Source organism: Xyrauchen texanus, chromosome 3 (assembly GCF_025860055.1).
Source record: "Xyrauchen texanus isolate HMW12.3.18 chromosome 3, RBS_HiC_50CHRs, whole genome shotgun sequence".
In the NCBI taxonomy this organism is placed as follows: domain Eukaryota; kingdom Metazoa; phylum Chordata; class Actinopteri; order Cypriniformes; family Catostomidae; genus Xyrauchen; species Xyrauchen texanus.
Window position 1 is genome coordinate 51,527,065 of NC_068278.1, and position 24,960 is coordinate 51,552,024.

Genomic DNA, 24,960 nt, shown 5'->3' on the forward strand with positions numbered 1-24,960 from the left:
CGTTTAACTCGAGTCAAGATCTCTCTTTCTTTCTCCCTCTCTCTTTAACCTGGGGGGATGAGAGCTGCCCTTTTCTGCTGTTTATAGATACAGATGTAAACATATGTAATGTGCAGATGTGTTTTGGTGTTAAAATATGAAGTGGTCTGAAATCAGAGATGTTAAATAGATCTTAATGAGGAAGTTTCTTAATCATGGCTGCCTTTGCAGTCAACTTAAGACGCATTGCTCTGGACCAGTTTCTCATGGGTGTTATTACATTGTATGTATATCATACAGTGTACAGTGCCCGCAAACTGTATTTTAACACTTAAGCAACGCTAAAAAAGTGTGTGAATGTTATTGCATTAGATGACAAATTATCAAATCAAGTGGCATTTATTTTAAAGTAAGAAAATATAAAAATTTTCAATAAAAACATTTTACAAAAGAGGTTTGTTAGGTTTTAAATGATTAGACAATACATGTCCATAATCAATGTGATGAACTACACCTGTGTGAACTTGAGGGGAACTGAATTCATACATTCACTAAAATGACTTTGAAACAAGTTGGTTAAATTGCATTTGATAAATTGCCAGAAAAGAAAAGTTAGTTCTGAGAAAAAGTCTTGCATCATTTGTTTGCATATGCTTGTTGGTATGATACTTTAACTTGATTTGTCATATATTAAGTGTGACTTAAGTGTTTTTCAAATGAAAGGAAAGGAAGTTAAAGGAAAATCTGCATGTTTGTTCATAAGAGACTAAATTTATCAGCAGATTTTAAACTGACAGAGGGCAGCATTATTGTACCAGTTGCATACTAATATACATGGCACATCTCTGTTGGAAAGTGTTGTGTTTTGATTCAGATGTCCCTGTTTGAAGTCAGGCGAGTCAAGTCAAGACTTGATAAGGCAGATCGCAGGAAAACGGGAAGCTGCTGGCAATCAGCCCAATGTTGGCTGCACTCACCACCTGTGAACAAATACTTCAATGTCAAACAAACAGGACAGTTGTCTGATTCACATCAAAAATGAAAATGATGTCACCATGTTTACACCATGTTGTTCCAATACTGTATTTTCTTTTTTACGTGTAACACAAAAGATGTGATTCAGTCTCAATCGCAATTCACAAAAAAGTGCAAATAAAAGTGAATGGTGGCTGCAGCTTATTTTGTGTTGCACAGAAGAAAATGAAAATGCATGCAGTTTTGGAACAACATGAGAATGGGTAAACGGTGACAGAACTTTTCATTTTTGGGTGAACTTTCCCTTTAAGGTCGTGCTTCTAGATTATTTGGAGAGTACCACTCATTTTACTGTTTGAACAACTAGGGAAAATTAACAACAGATCATTGAATTATTTGAAATGTGTTGCATTAAATAATGCAATCAAATAATTGCATATTGAGTGTTTCATATGTGTGATGTTTTCAGGTGAGTGTGGTGGAGATGAGGAGCTGGACTCCAGTGTGCACTCTTAAGTCAGACTATAAACTGGGCATGCTCATGTGTATGAAGATGTGCCAGGTAAGATTCCCACCATTCCACTATAGTTGACCTGAAATGTCTATATACCTGTATTTGCCAGATTACTTACCATTTTTAAAAGATAGTTTGCCCAAATATGAAACTTATGTCATCATTTACTCACCCTCATATTGTTCAAAACCCGTACGACTTTCTTGCGTTGAACACAAAAGGAGATGTTACACAGAACGTTAGCCTCAGTTGCCATCCACTTCATTGTATCTTTTTTCCATACAAGGAGCATGGTGTGCATTGAGGCTGCCAGTGCATAGTCATTCATGTTTGGGACAACATGAAGGTTAGTAAATGATGACAGTTTGTCTTAGTCGTAGAACTTTATTTACATTTATGCATTTGACAGACGCTTTTATCCAAAGCGACTTACATTGCACTTATTACAGGGACAATCCCACCCAGAGCAACCTAGATTTAAGTGCCTTGCTCAAGGACACAATGGTGGTGGCTGTGGGGAACGAACCAGCAACCTTCTGATTACAAGTTGTGTGCTTTAGCCCACTATACTACACCACTTTTTGTAACGTTGTTCTTCTAAACCATTTTTTTTTTCATTGTTATCAGCAAATGTTGATAAAGGGCTCACAGCTTAGCTGAGCAATTGCCAAGTGCATAGCGGGACAGATCAACTGATTTATAGATGTGCGACCTGTCCGGGCTGTCCCCCCCCTCCACTTCCTACACTGTAATCATAGTGTTTGGAAAAGCTTCGGTTCACCGTCATATATCAACTGCCAGTTTCTTGGTGTATGTTTGGTAAACACTGCTGAAAATTGTATTCAACCACCTTTAAAGCAACCTATAATTATTTTTTAAGGATAATTAATTTATTTGTTTTGTTGTTGTATTTGTGTTTTTCATCTGTACCTTTGATGTAAAAGAAATTCAGGTCATTTGAGAGCAAGGCAGGGTTTCCTCAGAGTTAATTTGCAGCGCTAATCAAAGCACTTGATGAAGACAGCGTTGGCTGCAGGCACTTTGGGTGCTTGTATCAATAACATCCAAAGAAAAGAATGGTGTTGTAATTCCGTTTGTTTTTCACCAGCCTACCCTCATCCTTTTTCCAGGTCTTGTGTAGACAGTGGTGTTCTTAATGCTGCCTGCCTGAATTAGAATGGATAATTATGAAGTATTAATTGGATGCCCCACAGGTAGATGATGACAGCTAACAGCAGGATCCTGGGCGGCTGTGAATCACTTTAAGCTATCGTCTTTCATTGCTCAGACAGGAGAGATCTGTTACTGTCATGATAGGGCCGACAAGTTCAATTGTAAGGGACCCGCCTGCTCAGCTGGAGACTTTAGCCTGGAAGGAGGGAGAGAGTATGAATGAGTCAAGCATGAATTAATGTGTTAATGAAATGCTCTAGGTTCAGTGCAAGTAAAGCTGAAATGACAGCATTTGTGGCATAATAATGATTCCCAAAAAAAAATATTTCAACTCGTCCCTCGTTTATTTAAAAACAAATATACAAAAATCGCTATTACAGTTAGGCACTTACAGTGGAAGTGAATGGGACCAGTCCATAAATGTTAAAACACACTGTTTCTTTCCCAAGATGGCACTAGTGTGTGTGGCATGCCATCTGGTGCTCTCCGTGTGTGTTTTTTTTGGATGTTTCTATGTGTCTCTAATTGCTGGTCGCTTCTGGTATACGATCGCCAGACGCTCCTGGATATTAAAACCACTTTTTTGGATAATTAACAGGTGGAATTTGGAAAACTTTATTAATAATATGAGGGCAAACTATGAATTGGACGTTCCTGACTACTTACGCCGGTGGCCGCTGGATGTTTCCCGCAAAAAGCGCAGGAGACGTGGAAAACCAGGGGGTATCACCATCAGACTGAAAGCACATTTGCAGGCTAGTTACTTATCTAGCCCTGCTTCCTATGCATGTATGATGGACCAAAGCGACTCTTTTGCCCGCTGGATTTACCCTTCCATTGGCTTCGCCCTATTCTCCCTGAAATCCTGTGCGCATCCTGCCAAGATCCCTCTCCCCGGATTGGTCTCTGCTTCCATCGGGGTGAAGTAACTCCTGCAAACCTCTGCCCCCTGGATAAAGGCTCAGACTCCTCCAGCGTCATTTCTCCTCTGAAAATAGCTTTCGTCAATGCACGATCCTTGGTCAACAATACATTTTTACTTAACTATGACTTCTCCACTCACAAGTTGGACTTGGATTTTCATTACTGAAACCTGGATAAAGGTGGAAGATTTAAGTCCTTTTGCTGATCTGGTTCCTGTAGACTGTAAATGTTTTAATGCCCCCCGACTTACTGGAAATGGGGGTGGGTTAGCGGTGGGATAAGACACTCTGCCAGGTTGTATCTTGTACTGTGTATTCTAGCTTCGAAGCTCAGCTATTACAGCTGGAGTGGAATGGACCAGTGATGCTAGCGGTGGTTTATTGACCTCCACACAGATTTTATACATTGTACTGGTTGGTGACTTTAACATCCATGTGTGCTGTCAGTCAAAACCATTAGCGAAGGAGTTCCTCAGCCTTATTGACTCTTTTAATCTAGTCCTGTGGATAAAGGACACCACACACACATTCATGGTCACACTCTAGACTTGGTTCTTTCATACGGTTTGTCCATTGCTGATATAGAAGTCTCGGATATGTTGTTTTCCGATCACCTGCCGATATTATGTCTCTCCCTATGCTCACTCAAGATGAAGAACTGGTCCGTTATTACTCCCCTAATTTCTGTGAGGACATCAATCAGCGTTTTAATATGACCATCACTGTCCCTCGAATCTCTGGTACCCGATCTGGATGCTGACTACCACCTCAGGTTGCTAAACTCTGCATGGTTGGAAGTTTTAAATGCTACTGCACCACTTAAGCACTGTAAATCCAGATCTGAACCATGGCTCAACTCCATTACTTTCTTTTCTAGACAAGTGTGCAGAAGTGCTGAGCATAAATGAAAAAAGGACGAGACAGCTTATTGACGTATCAGAGAACTGTAAAATCAGCAAAGGCTGCTTACATTTCTAATTTAATTACAAATAATCACCATCGTCCTAAGGTTTTGTTTTCTGTTATAACTTCTATTTTGAACCCCCTGTTAATGTTATATCTAATCCTTCTGTTGTATTATGTGAAAGATTCATGGGATTTTTTTGTGACAAAAATACTAACTTAAGATCGCGGTTAATGCATTGCGCTTAGGATCAGTTAAATTCAATGCAGTCACTAGCCTTTTGTCAGGATGCCTTTGACCCTGTCATGTTACACACAGTTATAGAAATAACTGCCAGTCTTAAACCCGCCTTTTGCCCCCATGATATTATTCATCCTCAGTACTTCAAAAACTAATAATAGACTCGGTAGGTCCTGGTCCGGTGTCCTTTTTGAATAAATGTCTGTTTAAAGGGGCCATCCTTGACTGCCTCAAAATTGCTCCTTTGCTCAAGAAGCCTTCACTTGATGCATTTTTTTTAAATAATTTCCAACCAATCTCTGTCTTACCCTTTATTTCCAAAATAATGGAGAAGATTGTGTTTATGCAGCTTCAGGAATTTCTTAAGAACAATCAAATTTTTTAAACCTTTCAGTCTGGTTTTAAATCTTCACATTGCACAGAATCTGCTCTTCTTAGAGTTTTAAATGACATTTTAGTAGCTACAGATTCAGGTGATACTGGGATTTTAGTTATTTTAGATCTGACTTCAGCGTTTGATGCTGTTGATTATGCTATACTGCTCACCAGACTAGAATAGTTTGTGGGCTTAAAAGGAAATGTTCTTAAATGGTTTAAATCCTATTTAACTAATAGAATGTTCTCTGTCAAGCTGGGCAAATATACATCTTCTGTGGCCCGCCTTACCTATGGTGTGCCACAGGGCTCTATTCTTGCACCAGTTCTTTTTTCTCTATATGCTGGTTTCCGTTATCAGAAAGCATGGTATCTCCCACCACTTCTACGCTGATGACACTCAAATCTACTTACCGGTTAAATTAAATGATCACATTGCAATACAATCTCTTCTACCTTGCCTGGAGGAAATAAAAAATTGGCTAGCCAATACTTTTTATTTTTTAATGAAGATAAGACAGAAGTGATTGTCTTTGGACCTACAGACAATTTTGATGTAAATAATGCTGATTGCGGAAATATTAATGCTTTCCTCTCTCCTCATGTATGGAACCTGGGTGTCCAGTTTGATAGCCAGCTGAAATTTGACAAACATTTTATTGCTTTCATATGTTCCAGTTTCTTTTAGCTTCGTCGGATAAAACATTAGAGATGGCAGTTCATGCTTTTATCACTTCTCGTCTGGATTACTGTAATTCTCTTTATTGTGGAATTTCCAAATCTCTAATTACTCGACTCCAATTAATTCAAAATACAGCAGCAAAATTTCTCAAAGGAGTTCGGAAGTATGATCATGTTACCCCATTTTAAGATCTTCCAGTTAATTGTCAGACTTACTACATCCTCACAATCCACCTAGAAGTCTGAGATCCGGTGATCAATATCTCCTCGATATCCCACACTCGAGGCTAAAGCGTAGAGGTTTTTGGTTGTGGGTCCTAATTTATGGAATAGTTTGCCTATCAGTATCAGATTGTTACCTTCATTATCTGTTTTTAAATCTTCTAATAAAACTCATCTCTTTTCAATGGCTTTGTATAGTATGTAATGTCTTGGTCTTGAATCGTTGTGTGTTTTTATAATTTAGTATTTTACAGCACTTTGGTCAGCCTTGATGCTGTTTTCAAATGTGCTATATAAATAAAAGAATTTGAACTTGAATTTGTTTTAAAAGTATAGAAACAAGACGTAAATATTATACTTGTTAACATGATTTTAGTGTGATAAAATCACTTTATCACCTTATCTGTGCAATGTTATATCATACTTCTTTGCCATGGCGATATAACGGCGGTAAACCTTATCAAGAAGCAGTTGTCTTGTTATCCTCATGATCCTTACCAGTGCAGACTGCCGTTTCCTCAATCTCACAAGCATATAGATGATCACTTCGCTCTCATCCCGCCTGTTCCTCTCACATCCATCATGCTTGGCATGACAACATATTTATTGTCCTTCTTTAAGTGCTTTGTGACTATTGGATGGGATTAAATGCCACATTAAGTAACGCTTTCTTTTGGGTTTGGCTCGGGCCTCTGTTGCCCGTTTTTCGCCCCTTCTCTTTTACACTGTCAGAGTGCTGATTGCTTCTGAAGGGGCCTGTGGCTTATGATTGGTCAGATTGGTCAAGTAGAGCACCTCTTTGAGATGGTGCAGGTCCTGGTGTCAGAGATGCACTGATGTAGAATGTGAGAGGGCCTTCAGTATGAGCAGATGCTGTTGATGGGAAGGAAATGTTTCTATACAGATATCTGTCAAAATCAGCTCATTGCCCATGAGGGCTATGATATCACCCTTAACTAGCTCTGCTGTGATTGGTTCCATATATCCTCTCCCTCAGAGTACTGCCTCTTGAATGCTTGTTCTAGAACACTACCTCTCGTTCTCCTCCAAAGAACCTACATGTCCATATTTCAGTGTCTCGCCACCTCAGGTTCCTCATTGTAGCCCCTGAAACGGCATCATCATTTTCATCTATGTGTTGCATACTCTACTAACCCTGCCGCACATCTGTTCACTCTTGTTCTAGGTGTGGCTTACAAACAAAACACCACCAACAGTCCTTCACACAACTTGACCTGGGGTAGCTCCTCTCTCCTGATGTTCCTTTGAAGGCCCCTGAAATGCAAGGAGGGTCTGTGCCAGGATCAACTCTGTGGTTTCCCGCTCAGCAGGGCCTTCGTTGTTGCATGGCATCTTGTTGCCATCCAGTGGAACGCTGCTGCTCTCCTCCACTCTGTTCTGTTGTGGCTTCAGCGTAGAGCATCCATCTGAAGCAGCTGTTGGGATGATGAATCTTTCCCTGAAGCTTGAGTCCTAATCCGGCTAAAGCGCCCTCTTGTAGACCAGCCATGGAGGATATAATGAATTAGGTGTCTACCCAGGGTTCCATGACCCTTGACCTGTGACATCATCAATCAAGGAGCACCTACACTTAGCTGAAGTGCAGGGGCCAGAGGGCAACAGACGGTAATGCTTAACCACTGTCTATGAGGCTTGGGGATTGATTTCCAGTTGTTTTGTTTTATATTTCATCGTACAATATTGCCTCGCTTGTGATATGTTTACATGGCATTCGTGATTTGGGCAAAATATTATTTAAGTTTAGAGGAAAAAGAAATGCACTACGCATCAAGAGGATGTCCTGTGTGAAAAAAAGAGGGAGTAAGGGAATATGAATATGAGGAGAAAGATTAGTTCCCATATTTTGGCCCTTACACATATGGAAATAATTTTTCTTCACCAGCTTCGCCTGTACCCGGTACACTACCGTTGCCTGCAGACAGATGATTTGTAAAGATTCTACATCCTTCATGATGTACAACCCAAAGCATGAAAAAAATTATTCAACGCCCATGGGGCCATTCAGAACGAACACATTCTTGTGCAAAAAGCTTGATGCAGTGCAACGAATGAAAGAACGGAACTTTCTTTGAGTTCTTTGAAAAAAATTATGTTTTAAGTTCTTCTTAACTGTGCCCATGAACAAAGATGGCAGCCTCCATTTCGGGTACTAATGGGGAACCCTGTGCTAGCCGAGCAGATGCCTTGGAAATGAGTGGGAAGGCTAACAGTTAGCTTTCACCAGGTATTTTAGTAAAACATACAATGTCCGCCATAACTGCAACATGGTTATTAGGCTTAATGTTTTTATTGGGATTGCTATTAGCATACATTGATGTATGCCAGTGGGCAGATCTGGCAGAGCTGTGCTATCACTTGCGTAAGGAGATGAATGATCTGTTGAAGGGTGTGTGTGTGTGTGTGAGAAGGATGGGGAATGGAGGGGAAGAACATCTCCATTGTAAATCTTGTTGTGTAGACAGCACGCCTGCAGCTTTTTTGTGAGTTATGAGACTGTAGGCTTTTATCAGCTCCCTCATTCTGCTTTTATCTGCTAAACTGATTTATGAGACAACCTACTGTGTGTAGCTGTGTAGTGCAAGCGCTTCTCAGAGATAATGAGCGGGGATCCTCAGAGGTGCTGTAAATCTGAGTAAACAAACACATGCACACCTGAGTTGTCGGTTTTTTGAGGTTAAGTGAAAAGAGGTCACAGATTGTAAACAGAATGTCAGAGGTCACACTGATTGTGGTTGTAAAAAAAAGACTCTGCCCAAGGAAATTGCAGCGCAGTGTTAAAGCAACTGTATGTAGTTTCATTTTAAATATTGCCATTTCTGTCAAAGCCATGGTCTAGAGCAGGGGGGTTTAAAACTTTTTAATGCCAAGGACACCCAAGTATGATTATCCTTTTGCAAGGGACCCTCTTCTAAAGATGTAAATGCAGATGTATGTTTTCATGTATAAAGAAAATACGATTAATCTCATGATTTTTCTAGTAATTACTTTTTAAGGGATAATTCGTCCAAATATTACCTTTCTCTCATAATTTACTTAACCTCCCCCAAATCTGTATGACTTCCTTTTATTGTGTGCACAAAAGATGCAATGAAACTAAATGGTGACTGAGGCTGTCATCAACTTTTGTGTTCCACGATAGAAAGAAAGCCATAGTGATTTGGAACAACACGAGGTTGAGTAAATGATGACGGAAGTTTACAGGCTGGAGAAGACACACATAAAGCTTATAGTGAGGTGTGCTGTGATAGGCCGATGGCAGTGTCAGGTGATTTATGCTGTGGTTCATCAGAGCGTGAGCAGTCAGATAACCTCTGATAAACAGAGCTGCCATAAGCTTCTGTTGTGCTGTTTTTCTCTCTCCATCTTCCCCTTAAAGGAATAGATTACTCACTGTTGTTTCAAACCTATGCTGGCGGCCAAAATTTTGGAATAATGCACAGATTTTGCTCTTATGGAAAGAAATTGGTACTTTTATTCACCAAAGTGGCATTCAACTGATCACAATGTATAGTCAGGACATTAATAATGTGAAAAATTACTATTAGAATTTGAAAAAATATTCAGTACTTCTGAAACTACTAAAGAGTTCTCATCAAAAAATCCTCCATGTGCAGCAATGACAGCTTTGCAGATCCTTGCCATTCTAGCTGTCAGTTTGTCCAGATACTCAGGTGACATTTCACCCCACGATTCCTGTAGCACTTGCCATAGTTGAGGTGTCTTGTCGCTCACTTCTCAAACACCTTACAGTCTAGCTGATCCCACAAAAGCTCAATAGGGTTAAGATCCATAACACTCTTTTCCAGTTATCTGTTGTCCAATGTCTGTGTTTCATTGTCCACTCTAACCATTTTTTTGTGTTTCTGTTTCAAAAGTGATTTTTCTTTGTAATTCTCCCCATAAGGCCTGCACCCCTGAGTCTTCTCTTTAATGTTGTACATGAAACTGGTGTTGAGCGGGTAGAATTCAATGAAGCTGTCAGCTGAGGACATGTGAGGCATCTATTTCTCAAACTAGAGACTCTGATGAACTTATCCTCTTGTATAGTTGTACAGCTGGCCTTCCACATCTCTTTCTATCCTTATTGGAGCCAGTTATCCTTTGTCTTTGAAGGCTGTAGTGTACACCTTTGTATGAAATCTTCACTTTTCTGGCAGATGCGAGCATTGTATAACCTTCATTCCTCAAAACACTGATTGGCTGACGATCTGTCAGTCTGACTGTTTCTTTTTTGCCTTTTTTGACCAGATATTGACCATAAGACATGCCAGTCTATTGCATATTGTGGCAACTCAAAAACAAACACAAAGACAATGTTAAGCTTCATTTAATGAACCAAATAGCTTTCAGCTGTGTTTGATATAATGGCAAGTGATTTTCTAGTACCAAATTAGCACTTTAGCATGATTACTCAAGGATAAGGTGTTGGAGTGATGGCTGCTGCAAATGGGTTCTGTCTAGATTTGATCAAAAATTACTTATTTAAAATAGTGATGGTGCTGTTTTTTACATCAGTAATGTCCTGACTAGACTTTGTTATTAGCTGAATGCCACTATGGTGAATTAAAGTACCAGTTCCTTCCAAAAAAGCAAAATCTGTACATTATTCCAAACTTTTGGCTGCCAGTTTATATGACTGACTTTATTCAGTAAAACAAAAGTGGAGATGTTAGAATGTTAGCCTAAGTCATCATTCACTTTCATTGTATGGACAAAATATGCAATGAAATTGAATGGTGACTTAGACTAACATACTGCCTGACATCATCTTTTTTGTTCCACAGTAGAGAGCAAATCATGTTTTGAAAAACATAAGGGTGAGTAAATAAATATTTTTTGGGTGGGGGGGTTGTATCCCATAAATTATTTCTGCCTTCCTTCTCTCTCCAACTCTATCTCAGACTGTGCTACATTGTCCTTCCTCTTTCTGTCTTTCTCTCTGTAGGCAGATTCTGGTCCGGTTCTGTGTGCTGGTTATGAGGACGGCTCTCTAGTTTTATGGGATGTTTCCAATCGGCGTCCGTTCAGCTGTATAAAGGCCCACCCTGAGCCAGTCATGTGTCTAGACATTGATGTACACAGGCAGAAAGGCATTTCAGGGTCTTCAGAGAAGATCATCCACTCCTGGACACTTGAAAACCAGCAAAGTCTACAGGTCAGAAAAGCCACAACTCACACAATCTCACATATCCTCCTGTATACATTCACATAGGCCATGTACACTGATATTTAGTGAAGGACAAATGCATAAAAAGCTTACAGTCAAACTGCGGTGTACCTTACTGACCTCTGTCTGCATCTTATTGGTCAAAGTATGGACTGCACTCTTAAAATAGAATACATAGATAATAAATTAATTGCAGCCTTCAATTGCACTTTGCGACTTTGGTCATTAATCTTACAGTTCATACAAAATGTTTTGTTTAAACATTGGCCCCTAACACTTAATTAGTTTACTAATTTTAAATCGACTTGTACTATACAAAAATAACTAATATTTTGATTATACTGTATTCGTGCTGTTTTGCCAGAGGGAACACGCAAGGTGGATTGTAAAATTGACAGCAGCGTGGGGCAAGCGGTTCTCTATAGCGTTGGGAGTGGCTTTGTGCAGATTTCTTCCACGCCAGTGGAACAACCTCAGACAGTATGAAGTTGCTATTGCCCCCATTATGCAGGTTACCGCGTTCCGGATCCGGACCCCAGATTGATTCCATTTTTACTGCAAGACATCATGACGACGGTTATGCCCTCTCATCGTCTCTAGTGAGCAGCGCGACAAAACAACAACACCGGTTTCATCATATCTGATCTTTCTGCGCTGTATTCTTGAATATTTTCTCTAGTACTGAAACACGCTTCACTGATGCCCTGTCCGCACCCGCTACCTCTTTTCCCCACATGTGAGTAAACATGAGGTGTGTGTTTCCAGAGCGCCTTTAGACCATAACATTTTTTCTTTCTAAATTTAGTTTCATTAATCAGCTTGTTCCAAGCCTTTAATAATAAACTAATAGATTTCTGTTCTAATTTTGTGAAAGTATTCAGATTTCATCATCTTTGACTAGTAACAATTACTAGTTTGTAGCCTAGACTTTCTCACTTTAATGAAAATAGAAAAATGGTCCATTCAGACTTTTACATTTTCAAAGGTTTCTCTCTGGAGACAGTATCATTCCTCAGTCACAAGGGCTTCTATGCCCCATACTTGGATATCTGTATGTAAAGAAATATGAAAATAATTTGAATGTAAACAAATCAATAAAAATAATATATATATATATATATATATATATACCTTCATTATGATTCAAAATGAACAGATCATCTTATAACATTCATATCCAACTGCACTCAATTGATAAACTCTATAAAATATTGCAATATTTTCATAGAAGATCCCTCAGACACCACTGCATTGGCTGTGTCTGGGCCCCCAATGCAGTTTTGTAAAGACTATTTAGCCTGTTTAGAATTTTGTTTTCTCTTCCTTTTATGGAAATAAAAAAAAAATTGCAAATGTGATTGAATATCATGATAAATATCGATATTGAATGAGATGAAAAAGAATATCGTGATAATATTTTTTGCCATATCGCTCAGCCCTACCATAACAACGTTTTGACGTCTCATGGCTGAAAACAGGATTTTAGGCAGAATATTAGCCTCAGTCACCATTGACTTTCATTTTATGGAAAAAAAGAGCAGCGTCAACATGCTTCAAACTTTCACCTCTTGTGTTCCATGGAAGAAAGAAAGTAATACAGCTTTGGAACCAACATGAAGACAAGTGTTATTTTTGGGTGAACTGACCCTGTATGCGCTTAGAAGTTAAGTCATGTTTATTTGTATGCCACTTTTCACAACACACATAGTTTTAAAGCACCTTTTAAAAAAATAATGCTGTGAAGGAAAATGATGCTGAAGTCCTCATTGTGCTGTTTAAATTGTTATTGTCAAGTGACAACCTCCTTTTATCTGCAGTGTGTACGTGGCCATATAAGATACACACCACCTGATATACTTGGAAAGTATTTGGCTAGAATAAAGTTTCCACAGGTCTGCGGGGTGATAAATCAGACTCTCTTTTACTTTAGATTGGCAACTCAGCCACATTGTGATGATGTCATTGTGAAGCTGTGTGCCAAATTGTGCCTCCTAGACAAAAATATCTCTTCTCCTAGAATACTCTGCACAAACATATGCTTTTAAATTTACATTTGTGCAACATTCTTAAAAAAAAATGTGCGTGCACCGGAGCCATGCTTTATCTTGCATAACACCTTACTCATCTGAAATGTAATGCCTCATTACCAACCGTACTCTCCACTGATTTCAGGTCTTACAGATTCAGCGTATTTCACATTTGTCCAGAAACTCTGCATTGAAAGGGTCTGATATACAACACTCTTGCCCTGTGCTGGGATTGTTGATCTTTCCAGAGTCTTTTACACATGAATGGACGAATTAGAAATATTCCCAAACCTTGCTCCCTATTTTGTCTAGCATGCAAAATGAATCTGCAATAATACTGCAAGAGCAGAATTTTTTTCAGAATTTTTCAAAATAGGCGCTAGATGGATGGCTTGGTTTATTTTGAATGTTGAAAAAAAATTGATTTAGAATGTATTTCTTGGAGGGGAGCTCTTTTAAAAAAAGAGGGTTTGGAAAAGATGTATGTTGGGGCTTTTAAATTACCCCAAAGTGCAGCGCAGTGTGACGTCCAGACAGCCGCTGTGAGCTCTTCCCACAGAAGTATTTTTTGTGTGGCGATAGCGCTGGGGTTATCTGCCGGGTGGCTGCTCCTCTCACTCGGCCCGCTCTCTCGCTTGATGAATGACCCACGAGAGGTAATAAAACATCAAAACCTTGCAGGCTGCTAACCAAACAAAAAACACATCTGCAATAAAAGTAACAGTAGTTCACAGTGGGAGGTTCCACGAAAGGCTGAGGAGAGATGGAGAAACAAGGCCAGAGACTTCACTGTCCAAACCATAACCTGCTGCTGAAATCCAGACACTGTGGAGAAGGTGCTGCAGGGAAACTGACAGTACTGACAGAAGCAGGGCTCAAAAATAAGGATTTTTTACTACTGGCCCACTAGCCAGATTTTTACTTCACCTGCCAACATGTTCACTGGACCCCACCACATATATAAAAAATAGCTATTTTTAGCATCATATCTTATATTTCAGAAATGTTTGTGTATTTAGTATATTTTTTAATTAAATGCTATTTATTAAAAAAAAAAAATTACTGATTAGAGTAACATGTTAGTTAACTTCAACTAACAATGAACAATACTTTTAAGGATTTATTTATCTTAGTTAATGTTAATTTCAACATATAGTAACACATTCTAATCAAAAGTTGTATTTATTAACATAAAAAAATATTTTTACAGAATTTATTAATCTTGGTTAAATATTAACCAAGATTTAGAAATTCTGTAAAAATATTTTTTATTGTTAGTTACGATATCTAATGCATTTACTAATGTTAATAAATAGACCTTACATTAAAATGGGTAGCACTTTACAATAAGGTTACATTCATTAACTTAAATGCATTAGGTATCATGAACAAACAATTAAAAATATATTTTTTCCAGAATTTATTAATCTTTGTTAATGTTATTTAATAAAAATATCATATATTTTTAGCTCATAATGCATTAACTAATGTTAATATATTCATTTTAATTAAATATATATATATATATATATATATATATATATATATAATTAGTACTATTAAAATGAACAAAGATTAAGAAGTACTGTTCTATTATTGATCATTTTTCATTACGTGTTAACTAATGTAGTTAACTAATTGTAATGATCACCTTATTGTGAAGTGTTGACAATATTGAGTGTATAACATAACATTAGATGTTTCATAAAATATTAAGTGTTCTAATTTTGTAACTCAACACACATTTGCTGGAAAATTATGGGGTGTGGTGTGACACATTACTAATTTGTTTATCATTTTCTACCAATTCTTACTGAGGCTTCCAAGCCTATCACAATTTATTCTCAAAATTGCAAGACTTTGAATGTACCGCTAACGTGGAATGCATTGTAATGTAACTTTTTCATTGGCCAGGAAGGGCAAGGGATAGTTCTGTCAGCTGGCCAATAGTCTCCCACACTTTCCCCTGGCCATTGGGTCATCCTTATTGTGGAACCCTGCAAAAGCTGCAACAGAAGTGAAGGACAGGGAAGCATTTTTTTTTATCAAGCAAAAATGAATCTGCGATTCATTCAGAGCAGCTTGCCAATCTTACCACTCGTTCAGGGTTATGATAGCTGTGATGGTGGAATTTAACAGCCGTATCTGTCACAGGCTTGACTAAGAGTAATTACGCTTGCAAATCACTTTGCATGTGTGATTGCCACAGTATGTCTGTGTCTGTGCGATGCCTAAAAGTAAGAAGTTGGACAATCAAGATTTGGCTTTTGACGAGCTATGGGTTGTTGGCGGCGCTCCTATCTATTGACAGATGTAGACAGACAAGATCCTAAAGACTGCATTGGTTGGTGTGTATGCGCGCTCAAAGATTAGTGTAAATCAGGCATGGCTGTCTGTGCATGCTGTCTGTGCAAGTGCTGACAGCACACAGAGGTGGATCTCTCCATCTCTTGACATTCAGTCCCTGCATTCCTACCACCCTCCTCAATTAAATGGCCCTCCTTTTACCCACCCATCCTGCACCAGACAAGGCTCCATGCTTCAGGTATCCAGTGTCTGTCAGCACCCCAGTGGATGGATCAGGCTGTCCAATCAAGGGGTGTTCTGGAATGGGGAAGTGGAATGGCATGTAAATTCCCACTAAAATTCCTTTGTTGTCATCAACATTATTAGGTATTGATATTGATTTTCCCATGATATTGCACCGAGATGTTTTTGCTCAAGTGCATACTCATGTATAGCTTTAAATTGGGTAGCATAGGTTTTAAAAACTTTGTGATTTGTAGCACGATTAAAAGCAAAAGTTTGTGTCCTAAAACCATGTCACAGGAAAAGGCAAACACACCTCTCGCCTGTACTGGAACACTAGGCTCAAGTGGACAAGTGATGATAACTAGTGTCTGTGGATCATTGTAAAGTTAGTTCTGCCTGCCAAGTTCAGGCCGACGAAAGCTACATAGGGTGCTGTACATCATCACACACTTTGAACATCCTGTTGCTGCCAAAAAACATTTTTGTAGTTCGAAAAAAGATTGTAGTTACCATTTAATTGACCTTTGTGTAGTGTAACCAATAAAACATCTTGACCTCCAATTGTGCAGCAAGTCATTGCGTATTATTTGTTGCATTGCTGCCAAAAATGTAACATGATTAGCTTTTAAAAAACTATTAAACATCTTAAGCTCCAAGTGTAAAGCAAGTAATCGCACACTCTTGTCTTGTTGCATTGCTGCCAAAAATGTATTACAGTTATCTTTTTAATTGGCCTTCATGTAGTAACCAAAGAAACCAACTATACTGCATGTCATTACTTTCATCCTGATGTATTGCTGCTAAAAACGGATCGTAACTAGCTTTTTAATTGGCCTTCTTGTAGTGTAACGGAGAAAATGTCTAAACCTCCAAACGTGGAACAAATCATCAAACATTTTGCATTGCTGTCAAAAATGTAACAGTTACTTTTTAAAATGATCCTTTGTGTAGCTTCACCAAGGAAACGTCTTGACTTCTAAGTGTGTTGCAAGTCATCGTACAGTTGTCCGTTGCGAAAATTATGCATGCTTTAACATCCAAGCATGCTGCAAGTCATTGTACACATTTGTCCTGTTGTATTGCTGCTATAAATTAATCGTAACTAGCTTTTTAATTGGCCTTCATGTTGTTTAACCAAGGAAATTCTTGAGCTCCAAATTTGATGTAATCACTCACATTTGTCCCATTGCATTGCTGCCAAATGTTTAACATAGTTGGCCTTTTAATTGGCTTTCGTTTAATGTAACCGGTAAATCATTACATACTTTCGTATCATTGTGTTAATGACAAAGAACGATTGCATTTTTGAATTGGCCTTTGTGTAGGTTAACCAAAGAAACGTGTAAAGCTCCAAGTGTTCTCCAAGCCATTGCACACATTTGCCCCTTTTGTATTACTGCCAAAACAAATCCAACGCAATTTGCTTTTTAATGGCCTTTGGTAAGAGAAAACAGTGAAATCAATTAACCTCCAAGTGTTTTGCAAGTTATTGCAGTTGTTCTATTCCATTGCTGCCATTTTAATTTGCCTTTGTTTAGGGACAAATGTGAAATATCTTTGCATACTTTCATCCTATTGCATTTCTGCCTAAAAGTCAAACTTAGTTTTTTAATTAGCCTTTTTGTATCAAAACCATTTAAATGTCTTAACCTCCAGTCCAGCACTTGGCCTGTGGCCAGTTAGGGCATTTTGAGGTTTGTTTCTGGTTAATCGTTGATGAAACTGGGTTATTAATATACAGTGCGTGCATAGATGACCTTTTGGTAAGTGTCCCCATCAGGAAACAATATTCAAACAGAGAAATGAAGGATAGTTCTTAAAGACGGACCTCTTTGATGTCTAGAAGTTCATTGTACAGGATCTGAGCCTATGGAGAATGGATTCCGTAAATTAAAGTTAATGATCCAACCACTCTCAAACTCCATATTACTTGTAGTACATTTGATAGATGTTCATTATGGTGTACACACATAATTGAAAGTTTTGCATTTGTGCGTACAAGCGATACCGAGATTACATATACTCAGTTAGTCAGAATTTTCAGTATACAGAAAAGCTTTCAATTTGCAATCCATACACCTCTGAACAGTTTCAGACTTCCAGGAATAGTGAAAGTTGTACTGATAAAGTAGGCAGAATGCTATCTGACGTTATTTAATTTTGAACGCCTTGTAAGTCACCGTCCTCTAATGGTTATTCCACAATACAGGCCTCATGGCTCACTTTTTAAACACCCATTTACCTTTTTTATCACTTTGCTGTGACCTCTTAATTAAATTAATGTATTTTCCTGACACAAACTATGGGAAGCATAGCAAACACAGAAAGACACATTAACCCATCATTATCAGCTCTGTAATATGGACCAGATGGCCATTTAGTTTAGGCATACCAACCTAAGCTCGGAACGATTCATCTTTCTCTCCCGTCCCTTTTGAACGCAACACGCCACCCTGTCTCTCCCTTTCCCTTTGTGGGAAAGTTTCAGCTCGTGTCTTGCAAGTGACATCACTGCTGTGTTCCAGAAGTCTGATTTGGTTTCTTTTCAACGTTTTGATATGAATAGGACAAATGCTCAAGTCAAACATGCAATTTTTCCTTTTCCGTAAAAGAGTAATGTTAGGCTTTTCATGGGACGGTTTTTACTCGTGCATTCTTTAATCCGCTCGGGTCGGGAATACCTGACTGGCTTATGTCTTCCACATGCAGGAGTGAATGGCTCTGATTTTCCAAGCAGAAACAGGACCATGCCGACAAATTCTTCACTGTCTTCTCCCGCATGAGAGCCATTAGTCTCTTTGGACAACGCTTATGAAGTCAATTTTATGCTGTCCAGTTTGATTCCAGCATTGGGAACAGATGCCTCTTGCAGAGAGACAATACACACACACTTAGCACACGTGTAGAACCTGTGCGTCTCTCCAGGAAATACCTCCAGAATGTCCTCAAAGGAGAGGGGCCACAGATAATGAGCTCTCAGTAATACTTTATTATACGTCACATTGTTGCCTATTACTTAGATTTATCTGGTCTCTTGGCCACCGTAGATCACAGAAAGCAAGGAAATGGTAATCTTTAGCCAGCGAGCAGTGCAGCATTGGTTCCTTGCACTGTTGACCAGACCTTTCAATTTAAATGTAGTTCACTATAAACTCTTAAAACAACAGCTTTGCAAACAAAAATTTCAGCAAAATGGCCCTCTCTTACAAGTGACAAAGGTAACTTACCCTGCACCTACCACCTTATACTCCAACCCATAATAGCATTTCGCTCATGACCCTCATGCTTGAATGTTTTACGGCCGATGATTGAGGGGCTGGAGTCGTGCATGGATTTCCTCTGCCAGGTTAAACAGCTATTTAGCTGTTCATTTGTGGCTCAATCATCAGATCAGCTGAAGGTGGCTGAGGGGAATTGCTTTCTCTCTTTCCCCTGTTCTTTTTATGGATTTAAATGTACTCTCGCTCAGATCATTTAACAACAATCTCATTTGTTTTGGTTAAATAGTTTGTGTTGCAAATTTAACCGTAATTCTTTCTATCCAAAGGGGATGAATTATCAAACGCAGTGACAATTAGCATGAGGTGATGCAATATTCATTTTGCAACTGATATTCAATTTATGCCTCTACCTCCATGATTAAATTGTTGGAATACCAACGGGGCCATTTGTTAATTAGTCCTGCATTCTCAAGTGCCGTCTATCATGGGTAATTTGGATTTCTGTCTGCCTAGTCCAACAAACACTGATCCTGACTTGTGTTCCTTCACAGATGCACAACTCCAGTCATCTGACCAATCCTGGGGTCTCCCAGCTGCGTATCCGTGCAGATGGCAAGATCCTAGCAGCGGCAGGCTGGGACAACAACATCAGAGTGTTTGGCTGGAAGACACTAAAGCCACTGGCTGTTCTACAGCATCATACTGACATGGTGAATAGTGTGGCCTTCTCAGACCATCGGGACCCCCAACAGAGACTTTTGGCCGCAGGGTCCAAAGACCAACGGATCAGTGTGTGGTCAATATATAGAGAAAGTTGAGGCCCTCCTTACCTTTTCCTTCAAACTGATTGTTGCAAATTACTCAGACTTTATTTACATAATTGAGCATGGTGCTAATACATTTTCTTTGAAGGAAAGCATTTCAAACACCTAAAATAGTGGCTGACCGCCATTTAAAGGCGGGCATACTGCATTGTATCATTTAGCAGGACTGTCATTATTTACATGTCCTAAGACTACATTATAACACCCTGTTCTGTGTTTCACCTCAAACGAACAAGCTTGGCTTAGTAAAATGCACTCATTGCAAACCAAACAAACAAAAGCAGATAATATAAAAACATACTCCATCATCATGTTTTGTTGCCATTTATCACAATGGGCAATAGTTTTATTGTCAAAGGCACAGCTTAAACCATCCGCTCTGATCTGTTTGCTTTACTGCAGGGTGATGTGCTTCAGTAGGCGTGTATTTGCACTTGAAGTCGCACCTGAGCGGAAAAGTAATCCACCGCTGTTTTTCCCAATTTGTCTCAGAGTTTAAGATTGCCCTCGGGACTGACCTGCATATATCATGCAGGGTTAATCACAAGGGCTCAGGCAGCACCGACAGGCCTGTTTGTTAGAAAGATTCATTGGACAAGTTTTGTTTCATTTTTCCCTTTAAGCACATGAGCTAATGAAGGAGACTATTTTCAGTCTGAAGACAAGGCTGACCTTTTGTGTTTGAATGTGGCCACAGGACAAACTGGTTATTTTTGCATTTATTTCCTTTGCTCTGTGAATGCTGGACAGCTCACTCACCAAAGTAGTTACAGAAATTAATTTCTGGTTTACATTGTAATGTTTTCTTTTTGGATTATTTTTCTTTTATAATTTCTTGTTTATACAAAGATTTTTACCAACGCTTTAGGTAAACCGATATCTAGCATTGTTTATGCTAATTGTAAATTAGGTTCTTGAGTGGTTGGAAAAAACATTAAAAGACAGCTTCATTAAAACGTTTAAATAGCTTAAATTGTTCGTTTTAATATTCATGCATTAAAAGTATTTTCATTTAACTCATCATGAACTTATTAAACAACATGCAAAGAATTTAAGTGGATATATTTTTCAGCGTGTATGGTAATAATAGCCATCCACAGTACTAAGCTAAGTGGGATTTAATGCGTCTGAAAGCGATGACACTAGAACATCAAATGGCTCACAGCCGTTCTGTCCCATAAAGCTTGTGTCTCTAGGGATGGACCCAGACTGGAATATCACATCAAACAGTACAGGAAGCTCAGGGAACTTGGAGGCCATCCTTGTAAAGGAAAAACAACAGCAGGCGAGTCGCCGGCCAGAGAGGAAGACAAAACAGTTCATTTCACAGTCTGCCTGGTCATTAGCCCACTCCTTGTCATCTGTGGACCCTCATGTACCTTTGTCCATGACCTCTTTGGAGCTTGTCTGATTGGTAATCACTTCCTACTTCTGTAGACTTCGGGGTGCAAAGCTACAAAACGTGAGGGTCCTTTCCACCCATTTTGTGAATAAGCACATAAGTGTCCATTGCGAGAGATTTGGTCCTATATCTCCCAAGTCATGATAGATCACTTAAGAAGACAATATGAGCAGAACCTCGACATGGGCCACTGACAAAAACCTGTGGCTCACTGAACAACAGACACACGCCTGTCTACTACTGCTCCAGGGGTCAGAGATCATCTGCCAATTCTACAGCAGTTTAAACAAACTCACATCCCCCCACAATGGACTCTATATGACTGCTACTAGATTAAAATATACCCTTGTGTTCCTATGGTTAGACCTGTAGAGATGTTATTTTTGTGAAACATAATAATCCTGGGTAATCATGTCTAAGGGAACTGAACTTTGGTTAATGTAAATTATTCAACTTGCTGATTTGAAATGTTTTGGTTTTCAAACATCAGTGGGAATGTGATCTGTTTACATACACCGATCAGCCACAACATTAAAACCACCTGCCTAATATTGTGTTTGTCCCACTCGTGCCGCCAAAACACTGCCAACCCAAATCTCAGGATAGCATTCTGTGATGCTATTCTTCTCACCACAAATGTACAGAGTGGTTATCTGAGTTACCGTAGACTTTGACAGTTTGAAATAGTCTGGCCATTCTCTGTTGACCAATCAAATCAACAAGTTGTTTCCATCTGCAGAACTGCCGCTCACTGGATGTTTTTTGATTTTGGCACCACTTAAGAGTAAATTCTAGAGACTGTTGTGCGTGAAACTTTCAGGAGATCAGCAGTTACAGAAATACTCAAACCAGCCCATCTGGTACCAACACATCATGCAATGGTTCAAAATACTGAGATCACACTTTTTCCCCATCCTGATAGTTGATGTGAACATTAACTGAAGTCCCTGACCTGCATCTGCGAGATTTTATGCACTGCTGCCACACCATTGGCTGATTAGATAATCGCATGAATGATTGCTGGTGACAAAATGTACTCAGAATGCTGTCAAAAACAAAAAACATCCAGTGGTTCTGTGGATGGAAATGCCTTGTTGATGAGAGAGGTCAACAGAGAATGGCTAGACAGGTTCAAACTGAAAAAAATCTACAACTGGGATAACTGCTCTGTACAATTGTGGTGAGAAGAATAGCATGTCAGAATGGTATTCTGAGGTGCTGGTTTGCGCTGTTTTGGCGGCACAAGGGGGACCTACACAATATCAGGGAGGTGGTTTCAATGTTGTGGCTGATCGGAGTAGGCTATTCAGCGAAAACAAGTGAAATGCAAACCTAACTCTTGTTGAAAAAGGCGGGAAAACGTGAAACACGTGCTCGTCTGAGGTAAACATTTTTTTTTCTTTTTTAAAGTCTATCTTTGGTTGTGCAAAGCGAAAGAAATATACACAAGATAGGCTTGTCGCAACAGATGTTCCAGATGCGACCCCATTGCCAGATGATTGGCGATCTATTTTTTTTTTAACCTGTGTGTGTTGCAGCATAGTAATTTGCGATTAGTAAGATGTCAGATAAGAAATTTCCAAGCGGTCAGTTACAGCAGTAGTCTCAATGTATTCTCTCACCTTTTTAAATAGATTTTCATATAGGGCCAAGTAATTAATTTTTTTTGCAAGATTATTTTAGTATTTATTTATTTTTTATACTACAGGGCTGTTGAATGCTTGATTGAATGCTTGATTATATTCGGTAATATAAAACAAACGCAGCTACCTAAACTAAAATGTCAGTGTAAATTCAAGCTTTTTGAACAATAACAACATTTAATAATTGCTAAATAAAATTTAACGGACAAAAAGAACAATAATTTATAGGCCTATTTATGTTGTTAATTTTATATTTTTAATTTTGACAACAGTAGGGATAATAATTGAACTGTTGCCTTGTCTAAAACTACAGTTATTACCCAGCCAGTGGAGTTTATAGGCTTAATCAACTTTTTGAAATTATTTAGGCCTACATTTAATTTTTTTAATTAGGTGGCCCAGAGAACCTCTAACCTTTTTTTAATAATTTAAACTGCGTACAAAAATGTAAAGCCATATTTATATAAAAGCAATTAACATGCGCACCCTAATATTGTTTCGAAATGGATAATATCGCAAATGACATTATTTAATATTTTAGGTTATATTTCATATAGCCTACTGTAATGTCTAACAATTCAAACGTTTAGTATTAGGCTATTTCTTATCACTTCATACAATTGTTTCCAATAAAATAGTTTTAATCGCAAGTGTTTAGGCCTACATGCTTTGCATATATGCCCTTGATATGCTCAACAGTATGTCTTACACATAATTACTCCGATCTGTCATAGCATTTGCCTATATTTTCCTGTGGGATCAAACAGTGGTCCTATGCCGAACTTCTCACGCATCGTTTGAACTTCAAAAACAGACGCAATTTTCGGTGTATTCGGTCCATAAATACTGAACATTTTTAGAAGCGGTCATTGTTGGAAACAGCCGTCAATCTTCTTTCAGGGATGCAGGTATACATCTGTCGGCCCCTCACATCAAGGCGAAGCCACCAGAGAAAACACAGATGGGTAGACCCCTAACGGAAGAGCCATGGGTCCTGTGGTCCCCGTCTTCCTGACGGGCCAAACTCATTACCTCTGACCGGGAACAGGCTCACGCGAAGGGAGGCCCAATCCTCCAAACGGGCTCTTCCTTCCCCAAATGTACTAGAGCAGGGAAATAACATGCGCGCTTTTCTTGACATCGGATGGATTGTTAAAAGATTGTATTACAGTTCATCATAAAGCTAGGATGAACATATACTAGGCCTATAAGATTAACTATAGCCTATGTAGCTATATCTAAACAAGAAATTGATGTAATAGGCCTAATAAATACTTAAATTAAATATATAGCCTATATATTTTAAAATACACATTTTATTTTCAAATGTGAAATTAATAATGTGCTGGAGTAGTTAATAAAAATATTTTATTTTTTTATTTTTTAGATATCCGTTAGAATACATTCTCTGGCAGGATATCCATTTATTTTGCGTAAAAAGTAATAAAATCCCCATTAAGAGTTTAATTTACCTTAAAGCAATACAAACTCTGGACATAACACGTTGCGATGTCCCAGTGCATCAAGTTGTTACCTCAAACAAAAAAATTATATGACCAATTAGTCGTTCCTCAAATGGCTGGAAACATTGTTTAACCTTTGATACTTAAAATAGTTGTTAGCTGTCAAAGGTCAAATGGTGTGCAAGTTTTCCTTTCCTCTACCATGGGATTACCTAAATCACTTTTGTAAAGAAAAGGTAGAGTATAGAAGCAGCTAAGCAATTAGCACATTGACTTTAGGCAAATCTTTGTGGTTAATGCATTGAAAGGACAATAAACCTCTTGAATATATTAATCTGGCCAACCAAAATGGCATCTTCTGACTTGGTCTTTTACATTGATTGTAAAATATTCAAACCAACCAAAATCAAAGTTGTGCACTTTCTTATTACTTTTAAAGGAGAAATGTCTGGAAGTCAGAATGTGCCCAAACTAACAATATCACAATTTCTGATTTGTTAATGTCTAATTCCTTTCAAAGGTAAACATGTACAAATCCGGATGAAGGAAAGAATTGAAATGTATTATCCCCTCTCAATGTGAGGATTTATGAGAGTTGAATTATATAAAGATTTTGTAAAACTGGAGTAGAATTAAAAACAGTAATGGACATGTTCAAAGGTAAAATATGTCAT

At 38.6% G+C, this 24,960-nt stretch overlaps 1 protein-coding gene across 2 annotated transcripts in view; it reads left to right on the forward strand.

The window, feature by feature from the left end:
- Window positions 1–20,787, forward strand: part of LOC127620282 (guanine nucleotide-binding protein subunit beta-like protein 1) — a 40,261-nt gene extending 19,474 nt beyond the window's left edge. For both annotated transcript variants that reach the window (XM_052093474.1, XM_052093466.1), the window contains exons 5-7: window positions 1,424–1,516; window positions 10,953–11,162; window positions 19,506–20,787. In XM_052093474.1, the coding sequence (XP_051949434.1) occupies window positions 1,424–1,516; window positions 10,953–11,162; window positions 19,506–19,772 (570 nt within the window). In that variant the 3' untranslated portion in view covers window positions 19,773–20,787. The remainder of the gene's footprint in view (window positions 1–1,423; window positions 1,517–10,952; window positions 11,163–19,505) is intronic.
- Window positions 20,788–24,960: the final 4,173 nt, after the last annotated feature.